Here is a 15,702-nt window from a genome sequence, read left to right on the forward strand (position 1 = left end):
CCAACTAGTCTTTCATGTTCTGACAATGCAATCGCAAAAACACTCGTAACGTTTGGTATAAGCAGCTGGCAAAAGACAGGAAAAAAAGAATTGCAAAAAGGATAGACGCGATCCGTGGGACTCGAACCCACAGCCTTCCGATTAAAAGTCGGACGCTCTGACCAAATTGAGCTAGGAAAGCGACGACTTTTGATGAACTTTCGGAGTGATTTGACTCACTATGTACCCCTCACTTGTGTGGAGTTGCTGAACGCACCACAACAGTTTCCAACCCACGCCAAGTGAGCCCCGGCCCATTTCAGCCTGGGCTCTTTTCTCACCGGTCAGCAACCGTTTGACTTGTGAAGCGACTTGGTTTGTATTCGTGCAGGCTGTGCAAACGACCTACTGGTTTCTGACATAGATGCCTGAATGACAAACGTACTGTACACGACGTGCATGAATCATATAAGATACACTCAGGTGGCCAATTATGTACATCAGCCCAAATCCAAGCTGGGGCCTGTTGCTTTACTCTCCATACATTGCAAGATAATCACAATTTTGGCTAGGCAATTACAATGTCTGTAGATGCTAGAATATCAATAACATCGCTAGACAATAGCTGCGTCAGACTGGGAGTGGTTGGCTGGCGTAAGATGGACGCGGAACGTCATTCCTGCCCCGCAGTAGCAACACAATAGCACTAGCACTGCCCCTCCATCCCGGATCGACATCCCAGCTCCAGGTCCAGGTTCCCACTCGACACTGTCGACCGCCATTGTGGTGCCTGGCTAGAAAGCTGAACCCCGACGCAACTCACGCTCCCCGAGACTCTTGATTGTTTCATCATCTTTGCTCGGAGCTTTAGTGAATTCTATTCGCATTGCATACCAGTGTTTTTTGGAGTTGACACATCATGTCTGTCACCATCGAAAAGATCTTGGCTGCTTCGCCCGCTACCCAGCGTGGCCAGCCGACACAGCTCTCCACAGACAACAAAGGAGAACGCATTGCTTACGCTGTTAGTCCCAACTGCATCTCTTGACGAACAATGCCACAGCTAACAATGCATTGTCGCAGGCCGGCAAATCCATCTTCCTCCGATCCATCGATAACCCTTCCGTTTGCAAGCAGTACACCGGCCACACGGCGGCAACGAGCGTCGCCCGGTTCTCCCCAAGCGGCTTCTACGTCGCCAGTGGAGATGTGTCTGGATCCGTGAGAGTCTGGGACGCCGTCGAGGCTGAGAACACAAAGGGTACGGCATAATACCTGCATGCCACAATTCCCTCTCCTTCGGTCGGTACTGACTACATTACTAGGCGAATACCACATCATCTCGGGGCGCATCAACGATATTGGCTGGGACGGCGACTCTCAGCGCATCATCGCTGTGGGTGACGGCAAGGAGCGCTTCGGCCACTGCATTACAGCTGATAGCGGCAACTCTGTCGGAGAGATCAGCGGCCACTCCAAGGTCGTCAACTCTGTCGCGGTGCGGCAACAACGTCCGCTGCGGGCAGCGACCGTCTCTGATGACAGCTCCCTGTGCTTCCTGCACGGCGCGCCTTTCAAGTTCAACTCGAAGAACGCCAATGCTCACAAGGGCTTCGTCTTTGGAACGGCCTTCTCACCCGATGGCAGCCAGCTCGTAACGGTTGGTGCCGACAGGCGCATTCAACTCTATGACGGAAAGACGGGCGAGGCTACGAAGTCGATCGGCGAGGGAGAACATACTGGCAGTATCTTTGCCGTTTCATGGTCTCAGGATGGCACCAAGTTTGTCACAGCAAGCGCCGACCAGTCTGTCAAGCTCTGGGATGTGGAGTCAGGCAAGGCTACGCAGACGTGGAAGTTTGGAGACGGCGTCAGCATCGGCGACCAGCAAGTTGGCGTTGTCTTCCCCCACGGCAGAACCGACGGCTTGATCATCAGCTTGAACCTGAACGGCGACTTGATCTACCTCAACGAGGGCAGCGACAAGCCTAGCAAGATCGTCCAGGGCCACAACAAGAGCATCACGGCATTGGGTGGGTCATCTGATGGCAAGGGGCAGACGCTGTGGAGCGGTAGCTTCGACGGGCGGGTTTGCCAGTGGGATGTTGCGACTGGCACTGGCTCGGTGGTTGACGGACAAGCGCACACAAATCAAGTCACCCAGTTCAGCGCTGAGGCGGGCCAGACGTATAGTGTTGGATGGGACGACCACCTGAGGATAGTAGACGAGTCAGCCAACACGTTTGCGGGCGAGGCCCTCAAGCTTGCTGCCCAGCCCAAGGGCGTGGCGGCCACGGATGGAAAGGTGTACGTGGCCACTATCGAGGGTGTCGATGTCTACCAAAAGGGTCAGCTCCTCTCCGAGAACCGCCTCGGATTCACACCCGGCGCTGTAGCTGCGTACGGTTCGACGGTGGCCGTGGGATCTGGCAACTCTGTCAAGATCTTCACCGCGGACGGGTCCGGCAAGCTCTCGGAGACAAAGTCGGTCGACAAGTCGACGGCTCTTATCTCTTGCCTGTCTTTCTCCAAGGACGGCCAGTACCTTGCCGCAGGCAACCAAATCGGCAAGATCGTCGCCTACAAGACTGCCGACTGGGAGGTTGCGACGGACCGTTGGTCTGCGCATACGGCGAGGGTTACGTGCATCAGCTGGAACGATGCAGCGACGCACGCCGTCTCTGGGGCTCTGGATACCAATGTTTGCGTGTGGAGTCTGGCCAAGCCTGGAAGCCGTGTCAAGGCTCTCAACGCTCACAAGGATGGTGTCAACGGCGTTGCGTGGGTTGAAGGGGGCAGCAAGATTGCGAGTGCCGGAGGCGATGCCGCGATCAAGGTCTGGACCGTGGCTGGACTGCAATAGCTGGTCTTGGCGGATAGTTTTGCAGATGTTTACAACAGGTGATGGATGAATAAATGAAAAGCGACATGATGTTATCTCGACGATGAACGCCGTTCGAATTTGGGTATCTCTTGTCTAAGGGGCAAGCTTGTTGCTACAGTCTTCATGTCATGCACTTCACTTCGACCATCCTCTCTCCTACAACTTCATAGAGTATTCGTCATAGTACTCTCCTCAATCTTTTCCAACCATGACTCGTCTGGGAATTTGAAAGGCTTCCAGTGTTGATAAGACTCCTAGCCCATCGTCATCTGCGCCACCTCCTCCCGCTGGACCTCCTCTCCAGCACCGCCGTCGCCGCCGTCTGTCGCTTCAGACGTCTCGGGCGCCGCAGCAGCAGCAGCAGGAATGGGTTCATCAGCGTAGCGGTTCATAAGCGCGCCGCTGACCTGCCAGACATCCACATACACCGGAGCCGCGCCCGTCGTCGCGACAGGATGGGGCCGGTACTGCTGCTCCGTCTTATCGAGCTGCAGGGTCAGCTGCTCCAGGGCGAACGCGAGGTCGCCGAGGCGGCCCCAGATCCCGTAGCCCTGGCGCTGGATCTCTTCGGCGAGCTCGACCTGGTGGTTGTCCTTTAGGGTTGGGTTGGGGACCACGATGAGGGGGACGCTAACGCGCATTCCGTCGAGGATGGTTCCCGTGCCTGAAATATCTCGAATCAGCTTACACATATACACACACATATATGCATACAGGCGGATACATATACTGAAGAGTATCAATTCACAACGCGATGGATGACACCGGCTTACCTGCATGACAAATGACCACACCAGCCTCACGCACGCCCGCCTGCGCTCTACACTTGACCATCTCGGTGGTCAGGTCGTCGACAAAGTCAAAGGCGGTGATTTCAATTCCGGGATACTGGTTTAGAAGCGGAGGTAGCATCTGGCGGGAAAATTCTGCATAGTCTTTGCCGCACTGGAGTGTGAGGTGCGTGTAGCGGTTTGAGGTGACATGGTCCAGGAAGGCGGCGGAGAGTACCTCAGTGAGGAGCTGGGTGAAGCAGGCTGTTGCGCCTACTGTTACGAGACAGTGGCGCTCGAGGGGCGTGGTCGGTTTTGCGGTCATGATGTGTTTGCGGCACACCGTTGTGCTAGGCGCCGATGAGAAACGCGGTATTTTGTGGTCGAGGTTAATTGATGTTCCTGAACAGACGTCTGGATGAGTGGATGGCGATTTGAGGTTGTGTTGAAGCTCTCACGGAAAGTCACTTCCACAGGCAAGGGTACCAAAAGGCACCTTTCACTGCCTTGGGTGACGTTCGGCCGCTGTGGCACAGCCGATTGGTCGTGGGACGGGCTAGCAGATCGGGTGTTGTAGCGGCCGCTGGCCTCTACAGAGGCGGGATCGACGCCCTGGCCAGGAAGCTAGGGCCGTCCTTGGCTACCCGTCTGGCTGGGAACCCTTGATCTGTACCAAAACCAGCCCAGCTCACATCGTCGACGTCCGAGGCATTTTCAACTTCATACATTCCTTCATCACGATTATGTATTCCTCTATGGGGCATCTGTTTTCTTTCCCTAAAAATCTGCAGTTCCCTGCTTCACATCTACCTTTATGTACTGACCGTCCGCCTTCTGAGATCTCCAAAATGGCTCGACACCCATCTCTTGGAATCTCTTCTTCTCATATACCTTAGTCACCCCCCAGCTGCTCACAAACATGACCACTACGATGCCAAGTATACATACGCCGGCAATGAGTGGCGCAAGAATTGAAAAGACTGTGAAGCCATAACTCACACTCTGAAACGCACTGTCACTAACGAGTCTGTCCGTGGCTAAGCCAACCTGCATCGCTGTCAAGACGATGACAACATAACCGAGCATCGCCGCCAGCGTTGCAAAGTTGTCCCGGATCAAATCTTCGTACACGGCGTGAGAGACTACCTTGGAATACCCCCGGAGCAGGTATCCCAAGCGGATGCGGTAAATCTTATTCAGCCGACTGAGACGAAGCTCGCCGTACCAATACCGCGGGTTGACGGACGCATAACAATGGTTCTGCGCGATCTGGGCCGATATTGCCTTCCATTGGTACCAGTTCATCCGATCCGGGACCAAGCCTCTTTCGACGGCTATGCGGAAGTCGCTCTCGTACGCGATGAGGGCTGTGTAAGTGAAGAGGAAACCGAGCGCGCAGGAGACAAGCTGCTGCTTCCGTGGATCAGACTGATTGCCCGAGGCTTCGACCAAGTTGGCGGCCCAGAAGTCTGGGCTCAGCAGCCACCGTGGTATCGGCTTGACGAAAATCCGGTTCTTCGCCCAGACGAGATGCAGTTCGGGGTTCTCTGTGATGTGGATATCGCGCGATATCGTCTGGTAATGGAGAGGCCGAGGTGGCATTGGACGGCCGCAGATCCAGAGGAGATCCTGGACATCATTGATTCGTCGGACGAGCAGCTCTCGTTCCAGAAACTCAATGTCGTCGGCCTGCGGCACGGTGATGTGATCGTGCTTGGTTCGGCTCGTTGCAGGTAGTAGATCGCTCCAGTCTCTTGGCTCCTGCACTGTCCCTGTGGGATTGACGGCGTCATCGAGAACCCGGACGGTAAAGGGCACAGACGACTTGTCCATGGTGCGACTCGAGAAGCTTGACATGTGGACGGCGAATCTTGCTTTATGCTGGTCTTCGGCGTTGCCTGGTCCCATAACTTCCGGTCCCGACGCTCTTCTCTGATCTTGGCGAGTGTTATCACGGTCCTCCGAGGCGCAGTCTATCAGACCGTCACTATCGGGAAGCGGGATGTTGGTGACAGGCCTTTTTTGCTTGCAGAAGCGCCCGCAATGGGAACGACTCCAACGGTGGTAAAAGACCGACCGAAAATAGTCAACGGCGTGATTAAGAACCTTTCCAACAAGCCCAATTTGGCTGGTAAAAAGAGTAGGCAACGAGATTTCATGGGTTCCAACAGTGGCGGTCCCCTGTCATTTTAAGATGACTTGATTGCCTAGAGCCTTCCAGCCTGCAGCAACCAAACCGTGTTGAGATTCCAGATACAGACGAACCCGGACTCGCTACTGCAGCGTGAGACGAATTGCTTACTTGTGGGACAGCGCTACAAAATTAGAGGTGGCTTTGGTTCAGCTGAAAGACACTATTGGCGCAGTCGGACGATCGTTGGCATCGCAGGATTACAATGCATGGGGGTGGCTGACACCGCTAAGGTCGTTTCGGGCCGCCCAGTTGCAGGGAAGGGGGCTTATTAGCATTTTGGACCCCAAAGTGGCAGCCCTGTCAGGCTATGCTTATTACGCCGGTGCCTAGCTCCGTGGTCGGTTCGTATTCAAAGCTTGTTGATCCCCAGTTTCTCGGAAGTCGCGGTTGCGTTGTCGTTTTGTCAGGTTCGTTTCGTTGTGTATGTTTCTTCGCAGCGAGTGGCCAACATCATGTCTATCCGCCGCACGGGAACGAGAAGGGTGCCTCACGGCGCACCTGGGGCTCCGAAGCCCAAGACGACGTATCAGACGGTTCAGCAGGGCTTCAGGGAATTGTACAATCCTCAGAAGGAGACAGGCTCTACCATTGATGTTGAGTATGTCCCAATCTGCTTAGGTTGCGAGTTGTGGTGGTATCTCGAGAGTCTAACACCATTGATAGCGTCGTCTTTGTGCCTGGACTAGGTGCTCATCCCGAGGACAGTTGGAAGTCGGAAGCCGGCTTCAACTGGGCAACCGGAATCTATGAGGGCGTTACGAAAAACTCGTCTGAATCTACCAGCAAAAAGGATGGACTGGCGAGGGACTTCCCCAAGGCTCGCATACTTTTGTACCAGTATGAATCAGCATGGGTTGGGGATCTCAAAGTCAAGACTTTCTTGAGAGACATTGCCAAATCAATGTTGGAAGGGCTGCAAGCAAATCGTGAAGTAGGTCGATCGTGCTGAAGTCTGAATCGCGAGCTTGGTCTAATCCGAGATTTAGAAAATAAGAGATCGCCCCATCGTCTTTATCGGACACAGCATGGGAGGCCTGGTTATCGCAAAGGTAAGAACCCGGCTACGAATTCAATTAATGAAGTGATTTGAGGCTGACGGAATGTCAAGGCTATCACGCTTGCAGCAGAAACATACAGGGAAATCTTCCCAAGGCTATTTGAGTGCATCGCTGGATGCGCCTTCTTTGGAACGCCGTTCGGTGGTGCTCAAGTTGCCGCTGTCGCCTCCATGCTGGGCAATATCGGCGAACAACTTGGATATACCAAGTCGTCGGCGTTGGTGGATATGATGAAGCCCGGAGACGAGAGCTTGAACGAGCTCCGAGGCGACTTGCTGCGGTTAGCTGCCAAAATGAGCCCAGCCGTCCAGCTCTTCTGCTTCTACGAGAATCACCCAACGGACTTTACCCAAGCAAAGCTAGGCCCGACCATGTCGAAAATCGCAAAGACGGTTGTTTCCAAGAAGCTGCAAGACTTCGTCTCCAGAGAGTCGGCGACATTACCTGGGATCCAGGAGATGGGTCTTGCCGCCAATCATCGAGATCTTGTAAAGTTTAGCGACTTCAAGGACCCCCGGTACCAACTCGTCAGAGAGCCGCTTAAGAGACTCATTCATGGCGCCAATCTTGTAGCCAAAAACAGACTCAACTCAACCCGTGGAATCGAGCCAGAGGTTGTCAACAATGTCATGGAGTTGCTGAACGGCGGTCAAGTCTCGAAGAAGCGCAAAATGCTTGCGCCTCAATTCCCCCCATCGATCTGGATTCCCAAGGCGGAGGCATACTTGGAGTGGTTGAAAGAGGAACACGAAGCGGGGAGCGCGACACTGAAGCACAGAGGACAGGCGCTGTACGTCCGCGGTCCAGAGGGCAGAGGAAAGACGCGAGCGACTATGGCGGCCCTCCAGGACATCGATAACATCATCTCAGCCGACGAAAAGTTGAACCACGGGCGAGGACCCGCCCTCGTTGCGTACTTCTTCTGCGACCCGTCTTCGGACTTTTTGACTGCTGAAGACTTACTCAAGTCGTTGGTGCGGCAGCTCATCGGCCAGCAAGCCACCTTGTCTGTGTACGCGAAGCACTTTGTGAAGAAGAAGGGCGAAGATTCGTCAAAGACTTCGGCGAACCTCACGGTGGAGAACCTGTGGCAGACTCTGCAGGATATTCTCACAGATGAGTTCATTGGTCGCAGAGTCTACTTCGTCATCAACAACTTGCACGTTCTGCCTGAAGATGCCGAGTCAACCGTCAAGTTGATGCGGTTTCTCAATGCCGAGCTGCAAGAACTCAAGACAGAGGACGACAAGCGAGTGCCTACCAGATGGTTTCTCACAAGCAGAGAAGTACATCACGTGGAAGACTCGTTGAAGGTGGACGGAATCCAACTCATCGATCTCGAGGATGACAAGTACTGCGACCAAGTTCAGCGGGAGCTGCGCAAGGCGGCACAGGAGAAGGTGCAAGAGCTTGGTGAGACCAAGAATTACAATAAGGCGCTCACATACTATGCGAGCAGTCTGATTGGAAAGAGGGCATCCAACAGTCAATGGATCAAGCTTTCCTGCATGCAGCTTGCGGAGCTCCCTGAAGCAGAAAGTGATCTCAAAATCAGACACATGCTTGAGGGTATGCCTCAGGAGCTCAAGGCTCTTCTGGATGCTGCGTGGGCGCAGATTTTTCAATCCAACAAAAAGGATACCGACAAGATCAAGGAGCTGCTGCGAACGCTCGTCTTGACGTTTGAGGAGCCAACCGAGGATGAGCTTGTTGTTTTGGCGGGTTTCCCTGCCACAGAAGCGGGTAAGGCCGAGCTTCAAGATTTGGTGAAAAAGTGCAGGCCGCTGTTGACGGTGAAGAGGAGCGGCAAGTCTGAAAACACCATCGGCTTCATGGACAGGGTCGTCAAGGAACATCTTCTGGAAAAGGAGACGTCTAGAAAGACGCTGGGTATGTCGAATGACGAAAGCAAGTGGCAGCAGGGCATCATTGCGCTGCGGTGCTTGGCGCACATCAAGGAAGCGTTCAACTTCCCTGAGGAAGTGAAGCCTGTTGAGGAGGCTCAGAAGGAGAACGAAGAGGCAGAGACCCAGTCCACCAAGGACGAGGACGAGGAGAGTGAAGAATCCGAAGCAGATGGGGAGGAGAGCGCCGCTGCTGATTCTGATCAAGACGATTCGGATAGCGACACGGACTGGGACGACGATGAATCCACCTACGGCTACCAGCAAGACGACGAGGCCGAAGAGGCGAGAATACTGGCCGAGAAGGTGCTGCCTTACCCCGTCAAGCACTGGCTGCACCACGCCAGCAGAGCTACGTTGGAGATTGCGGAGGATCTCAGCGAGGATGACTTTTGGAAGAAGACCGAGTCTTTGATTCGTTACCGGTGGCTCGTCGTCTACATGTCCATGACGAAAGTGCTCGATGGCTTTGAACCCAAGGAGTTGACTGCTTTGCATGTCGCAGCTGCGGTCGGATTCAAGCAGCTTGTCTCCGCGCTCATCCAGAACGGCCATCAGCACGAGATCAACAAGAGGGACAGCCTTGTCAATACCCCTGTAAGGCTACATTCTATCCTAACTTTGAATTATTGCCAGCTCGGACTCTTTGACTTGAAACTAACATCCGTGGCAGCTCCATTTTGCCGCATATATAGGCAGACCAAACATCGTGGATGAGCTTCTCAAAAGAGGTGCCAGTATTGATGATGGTATCGATATTGGCGAGCAGACCCCACTACACATGGCTGCATTTGCTGGCCACGTTAAAGTCATGGAAAAGCTCATAAAGAGGGGCGCAAATGCCAACGCCATCGCCAGTGATGTCGGCCCAGTCATGAACGCCGCCATTTCTTCCGGTAGTCCAGATGCCGTCAAGCTACTCGTCGAGAAACAGGTTTCGCTAGCCGTCGAGGACGAGAACATCGACTCGCCTCTGGCGTTGGCTGGTCTCCACGCAGACCTCTCCATGTTTGAATACCTCACGCAAACCTACGCTGACAAGCTCCCGGCCAAGGAGTTCGACAAGGCCTTCATTAAGGCCGCCGTCTCTGGCAGAGTGGACGTGTTCAACAAGTTACTGACTTACTCTCACCCCCAAGAGTGCTTCCAGACTGCGCTAAAGGTGGCAGCAGAGGAGGAGAACTGGGACATTGTCATGATACTTCTGGAGCAGCGCAGAGGCCTCGACTGCAACGATCTCTTCCTAAGTGCGGCAACTACGGCGGAGCATCAAGATAAAGTCTTGGAGGCCGTCTGGAAATACACCAACGGCAACATCAGACCGGAGACCCTCAACGAGAGTCTGTATGAGGCTACGGATCTCGAGAAAGAGTCCACAGTCAGGTTGCTGATTGATGACTTCAAAGTCAATCCCAATGCCACTGGAGACTAGTAAGCTACCTAATCTTCTACATCATTGTGGAAGGACTAGACTAACAATGTTCAGCTACGGGACTGCCTTGACTGCTGCAGCATATGATGGCACCCTTGATATCGTCAAATTGCTCTTGGACAGAGGTGCCGATGTCGACGCACCCAACGGATGGGCTATCCAGGCCGCTGCTGGGGAGGGCCACTACGACGTGGTCAAAGAGCTTCTCAACCGAGGTGCCGACGTCAATGATCTTACCACAAACGAGAACTTCCCACAAGGAACGGCTCTACAGGTAGCCTGCGAGTCGGGCAAGGTTGAAATTGTCACACTCCTGCTTGAGCGTGGCGCCAACCCCGACCTTGGCACTGGAGAAGATACCTGCCCGATCATCGCCGCTGCCATGAAAGGGGAACAGGCGATTCTCGAGCTTCTTGTCAAAGCCAAGGCCGAAGTCAACGTCTTTGGAGGCTGGGATAATTCTACAGTCCTGATCAACGCCGTCATCAACCTTCCGGTCGAGTCACTGCGCGTTCTTGTGGATGCGGGCGCCGACGTCAACCTAGCTGACCAGGAGGCCGACACACCCCTGATCGTTGCGGCTCGGGAGGGAGACGCGGACAGCGTGAGGTTTCTCTTGGATAATGGCGCCGACATATTCCACGTCAACGAGGATAACGAGAACGCCCTTCAATCAGCCATACAATATGGTGACGATGAGGACTGCACAGCAGTGCTCGTGGAACGCGTCTCAGAACTCATGGCGGCTTTGAGCAAGGCTATGAAGAATGGTAACACGGCCGTGACTGAAGTGATCCGTAGCGCTGCTATTGCACACCAGGGTCTCAACTACGACGACGATGAGGATGCAAAGTCGGCACAGAGTCAAGATGACAAGCAGCCAACGAGCTCCGAGGACAGAGGCGACGTCTTCGACGAAGACAATGACAAGGGCAGCGACGAAGATACCCCTCGAACGGAGTCGTTCCCCAACAGCGCCAAGAGAGTCGACGACACAGCGTCCGAGGAAAGTGCTTACCGGCCCGTGAGAGAGCTATCCGAGGAGCTCGAGGCCGCCCTCGTCACTCAGGTATCGTTGCTTCAAAACTTCACCTCACCACCGCCTCGCCCAGAAAAGGTGCCGGAGCGAGAGCAGCCCGTGGAGATGCCGCCAACGACGATTGCGGAACTGCCCTCCCAGCGGAGATACTCCCAGCAGGTGCAGCTGGAGGAGCAGTTGGGACACTACGAGTTCGACCAGCTCACCCGCATGGACTCATACGCGAAGCCCGCCTTTGTCAAGCAGCCGACGCTGCAGTGGGCCACGCAAGCTGAGAGCCTGCCCGCCAGCGAACCGCTCCTCTCGCCCGGCCAGGCCCCGATCCGACGGAAGCCGGCGCCCAACACGACGACGTTCGGCGCATCGTACACCCAGAACGCCTCGCCCGCGCCGTCAAACTTGTCGAACAGCCAATTCTCGCCTCCAGCACCGTCAGCTGCGCTCCGCAGGGCGAGTATGGACATGCGCCCCTCGTACCAGAACTCGACTTCGTACCCGGGAGCGCCTGCGTACCAGGGAGGAGCGGGATACGCCGCCAGCCAGACACACCTCGCTTCTTCTTCGCAGCCCCCCGCGGCCGCATCTGCGGCCAATCTTGGCCGGATGTCGGTGGATTACCACGCCCCGTACGACCCGTCGTCGTTCGACAGACCGACGCACAGCCCGGGGACGACGCCGCCACAGAAGACACAGCCGTTCCCGGATTTGCCGTTCCAACCGCCGGGCGCGTGGCAGAATAGTCCGCCCCCTCGCGAGTAGTCAACAGCAGCAGTCGTATTTTGGTTCGATAAGTGGATCTCCGCCTCAGCAGCAGCAACAGCAGCAGGAATGGGTTGGTCAGGATGGAAGGTGAGTTTTCTCTCAATTCTTAAGACCGTCATCTATGATAGCAGATGCTAACGTTTTCCGTAGCAGGCCTGATATGAAATCACATCGCTCCTCTTTCTTGGGGATGAAAAACACATTGGATAAGGCGAAGCAGTTCAGCACTGGGATCATGAACCGGAGACCGTCAGGATTTTGAGTGGCATGACGCAGTTGAGGGGATAATGTGACGGAGTGACGTTGTTTGACATAGGCAAGGAGTTAACGATACCATAATGAAAGTTTTGATATGATCCTCGAAATATTCTTCGTGAACTCGAGTGTGGAAGAAGATTCAGAGCGTTGTAGTTGACCTAGCTGCAAAATCGAGAAGTGCTAACATAGAAGAGACTATTTGATCGTTTAGAACTAGTCACCGATGATAATAGTAAAGTCGAACACGCAATAACGTTGTTGAGCATGCATTGTATCTGGGAAACCAGATGCTGATATTATCGAATGTTCTTGCGACGCATCCTCGAATCATCTCACTCTATAAGTTGATCGGCAGGTCGTCGTGGGATGCACTATGAAGTACACTTAAGAGATTGGAAAATCTCAACGAGAACTTGCAGCAAATAGTCAATGATAAATTCAGAGTCAGAATTTCATTCAGCAAAGTGATTCAAGTTCAGGGAGAGGTGGCATTGCCCACTCGAACACCCTGACGCTTTCCCTTCCACTGATGATTGTCATGAATTACACTGGTTGTGGCGTTGGCAACCGCATAGTGACCCACATGTGTGGCTCGCTGGGGTGGATGTGGCTGGAGCTTGATCCAAAAATTTCCGGGGACAATTCCCAACTGGCCATCTTAGCAGTGCGCGATCAATTTCAGGAAAAGCAGCATTGTCCTTTGGCCAATGTAAACGGAACCACGCCCAACATGTCAGCAACAGGGCAAGCATTCCGACTCTGCGTCCGCAGCAGTCGTCGGATGCCATCGACGCCGCGCATCGCCGCAGGCCGCACGACAACGACGGCGACGGCGACGACGACCCAGAGACGAGCCTTTACCGCCAGCACCACGCAACAGGCACGGAAAGAGCGCGAAGAATACTACGAAGACCCATACGACCGCAAGCGCGAGACCGTCGAGGAGTTGGTGGCGCGCCTCAAGCCCGAGGAGGTGAAGAAGCTCGAGAGGCTCCAGAAGCAAGACTCCGAGTTCCAGTCGATGTCGGTGGCCGAGTCCTTGAAGGCGCGGATGGCGAAGCAGGGGCCGCTCCCGCCGTTGCAGCCAACGAAGACGCCGAAGCAGCAGGTTCAAAGGAACTCGTTTTGGTACGATGAAGATGACCCAACGGCGCCGATAGATCCCACGTTGGAGGAGTTTGAGGAGGACGACATCACGCCCATGGCGCACGGGAAGTTGGATGAGATTCGCGAGTACAGACATTACCACCGCATCATGGCGTGGGAGATGCCGCTGCTGTCCAGTACGTTGCAATCCTCTTTTTGCTGTCTCTCCCTTCAGCTCTCCGAACCCCCCACCCCCCTTACTCCCTCTCTCCTTCTTGGACGTAACGAACGATGTGCTGACTATGGATCCAAACAGAGCTCGCCAAGCCTTTCGAGCCGCCCAAGGAGGACGAAGTGCTGCGCTTCCGGTACACGTCGTACATGGGCGAGCACCACCCGGCGGAGAAGAAGGTGGTTGTGCAATTCTCGCCGGCCGACCTGGGGCTCACCGACGTGCAGGCGGACAAGCTCCGCAAGCTTGTCGGGCCGCGGTACAACCCCGAGACGGACGTGGTTAAGATGAGCTCGGAGAAATACGAGCATCAGGCGCAGAATAAGCGGTACCTCTCCAACTTGGTGGACGACCTGATTGCCAGCGCCAAGGTCAGCATTTCTGTTCACATTACACATCCATACATGTCCCCAATACACGCTTGTCAAGTCAAGTTTTGTTACGAGAACCAAGGACTGACAATGGAAAACACTACAACAGGATCCCAAGGATGACTTCAAGGACATCCCCCTCGACACGCGGCACCATGTCTTCAAGAACAAGCCCAAGTTCCCCAAAGAGTGGCGCATGAACGAGGAGCGCCGCAAGGAGCTCGACGATTTCCGCCTACGGGCGCTCGAGATCGACGCGGGCAAGCTGGAGGAGGGACAGGTCATCGATGGCACTGAGAAGATTGAGCAGTTCCTCGCGGCGCCGTCGCCCGAGACGGAGGGCAAGGTGGCTGAGATGGTGGCTGTCCGGGGCCGGGGCGGTAATAAGCATAAGGGTCTCGGCCGTCGGTAAAGGGTAGATTGTACTTGCACAATCACCCACTACCACTGCTCGGCTTGATTGCCGCAGAATCGGTGTCTCTCCTGCCCAAGGTCTGTCTTTTCGGACTTGGTCGGGGGGGAAACCAGAAATCTTGTGTATGACTAGGCGGCGTGGTCCCGTTTATGGGACTGTAGCCTGCCCTTGTAACATCTCCATGTATACATCCGTGCCAGATTGGAATCATAGAAATTCAAAAACAACGGTGGCTTGCGTTAGGGTGCCTGTATCAATGTTTTCTGATTTGACAAGTCAGAGCTTTCTCATCGGTAGCGGCTTGGCCGTAGGATGATGCCGGCTGATGAGCAGAACTTGTCAAAAATGAGCGGAACCATGGATTGCTCTGACAGCATCCTCCCCGCCATTCTCATTTGTGTCCTAAGCTTATATGACCGGAAGCTTGTACTGACGACCAAAAAGTTTAAGGGTTGCAATTCCTTCTTTCGCACATCTATTCACGTCTGATTAATAAACAAATCGACCGTCAATGCCATTCAAATATGCATATCTCGTTGAACAGCAATCCGGGATGGAACCCACGCGCTTTCCGCGACCATGTCTATTTTGCCCAATCGACGGTGAGAGAAACAATGGGGTTAAAATCAGATTAAGTGCACCGACCGAGAATAAAAAAAAAAAAGGGGGGGACCTGAACATGAGTTGGGAAAATAGACGCGCCTTTTCAAGGGACAGGGATTCCTGGCGTTTAGTCAGCCGCAATGATTGCGAGTGTGTTGGGTGATGATGCCTCGGCAACTTTTTATTTTATTTAGTCCGCTCACCATTTTTTTTTTTGCAGGCACCTCACAGCAGGCCAGCACCAGATCGTGCAGGTGCAAATGGGCAGGGGGTGGCGCCCTGTGCCTATGTGGGGAAGAAACGGAGCAGCGGGATTGGCGAGCGGCGGCGCCGTCTTGGGCGATCCCGTCTTAAGCAAGTTAGCCCTGGCATGACCTGGCTAGATAGAGCTCCAAGCTTTTTTGCCTCGGACTTTAGCTAAGGAAACCTCAAAGCTCAAGCATGCGCTCGTCAATCTTGTTAAGTGTTATCTGACATGGACCGTGAGGATGGACGGTTCACCTGAAGCTATTAGCTTCTTTGAAAGGTTCTCTAGCTTGAGCAAGGAACAAACTAGAGAAGAACGAAGGGCTTCCATGACCGCGATAGTAATAGTAATGGAAAAAGACACCTTGAAGCGGTTGGCAGATGGACCACAGCGCAGGACATGGACAGGATGGGATGGGACGGTGTCCCCGTCGCAGTCCGCTCCGTCGGGACATCTATGCCTCCATTC

General features: G+C 54.3%; 5 protein-coding genes and 1 non-coding gene across 6 annotated transcripts; 3 read left to right on the forward strand and 3 right to left on the reverse strand.

Annotated features, from left to right (window-relative positions):
- Nucleotides 1-106: 106 nt before the first annotated feature.
- Nucleotides 107-181, reverse strand: N0V96_004836. Its single transcript has one exon. It is a non-coding gene; the product is annotated as a tRNA-Lys (tRNA).
- Nucleotides 182-898: 717 nt separating this feature from the next.
- On the forward strand, nt 899-2,842 carry AIP1 (WD40 repeat-like protein; the record flags this gene model as incomplete). Its single annotated transcript, XM_053194862.1, has 3 exons — nt 899-1,003; nt 1,063-1,240; nt 1,305-2,842. 3 exons carry the CDS (start codon nt 899-901, stop codon nt 2,840-2,842), a joined length of 1,821 nt encoding a protein of 606 aa, XP_053047742.1.
- Nucleotides 2,843-3,117: 275 nt separating this feature from the next.
- On the reverse strand, nt 3,118-3,958 carry ALG13 (N-acetylglucosaminyldiphosphodolichol N-acetylglucosaminyltransferase catalytic subunit alg13; the record flags this gene model as incomplete). The annotated part of the gene is made up of 2 exons (XM_053194861.2): nt 3,118-3,527; nt 3,637-3,958. The coding sequence occupies 2 exons, from the start codon at nt 3,956-3,958 to the stop codon at nt 3,118-3,120; spliced, it is 732 nt and encodes a 243-aa protein (XP_053047741.2).
- A 452-nt stretch (nt 3,959-4,410) lies between these two features.
- Nucleotides 4,411-5,490, reverse strand: N0V96_004839 (uncharacterized protein; the record flags this gene model as incomplete). The annotated part of the gene is made up of 1 exon (XM_065757241.1): nt 4,411-5,490. The coding sequence occupies one exon, from the start codon at nt 5,488-5,490 to the stop codon at nt 4,411-4,413; it is 1,080 nt and encodes a 359-aa protein (XP_065614010.1).
- A 789-nt stretch (nt 5,491-6,279) lies between these two features.
- Nucleotides 6,280-12,019, forward strand: N0V96_004840 (uncharacterized protein; the record flags this gene model as incomplete). The annotated part of the gene is made up of 6 exons (XM_065757242.1): nt 6,280-6,425; nt 6,491-6,758; nt 6,814-6,876; nt 6,936-9,386; nt 9,463-10,220; nt 10,276-12,019. The coding sequence occupies 6 exons, from the start codon at nt 6,280-6,282 to the stop codon at nt 12,017-12,019; spliced, it is 5,430 nt and encodes a 1,809-aa protein (XP_065614011.1).
- A 991-nt stretch (nt 12,020-13,010) lies between these two features.
- On the forward strand, nt 13,011-14,381 carry RSM24 (mitochondrial 37S ribosomal protein mS35; the record flags this gene model as incomplete). Its single annotated transcript, XM_053194857.1, has 3 exons — nt 13,011-13,563; nt 13,683-13,969; nt 14,079-14,381. 3 exons carry the CDS (start codon nt 13,011-13,013, stop codon nt 14,379-14,381), a joined length of 1,143 nt encoding a protein of 380 aa, XP_053047737.1.
- Nucleotides 14,382-15,702: the final 1,321 nt, after the last annotated feature.

Source organism: Colletotrichum fioriniae (genome assembly GCF_027942845.1).
Source record: "Colletotrichum fioriniae strain IMI 355084 chromosome Unknown scaffold_5, whole genome shotgun sequence".
Lineage (NCBI taxonomy): Eukaryota > Fungi > Ascomycota > Sordariomycetes > Glomerellales > Glomerellaceae > Colletotrichum > Colletotrichum fioriniae.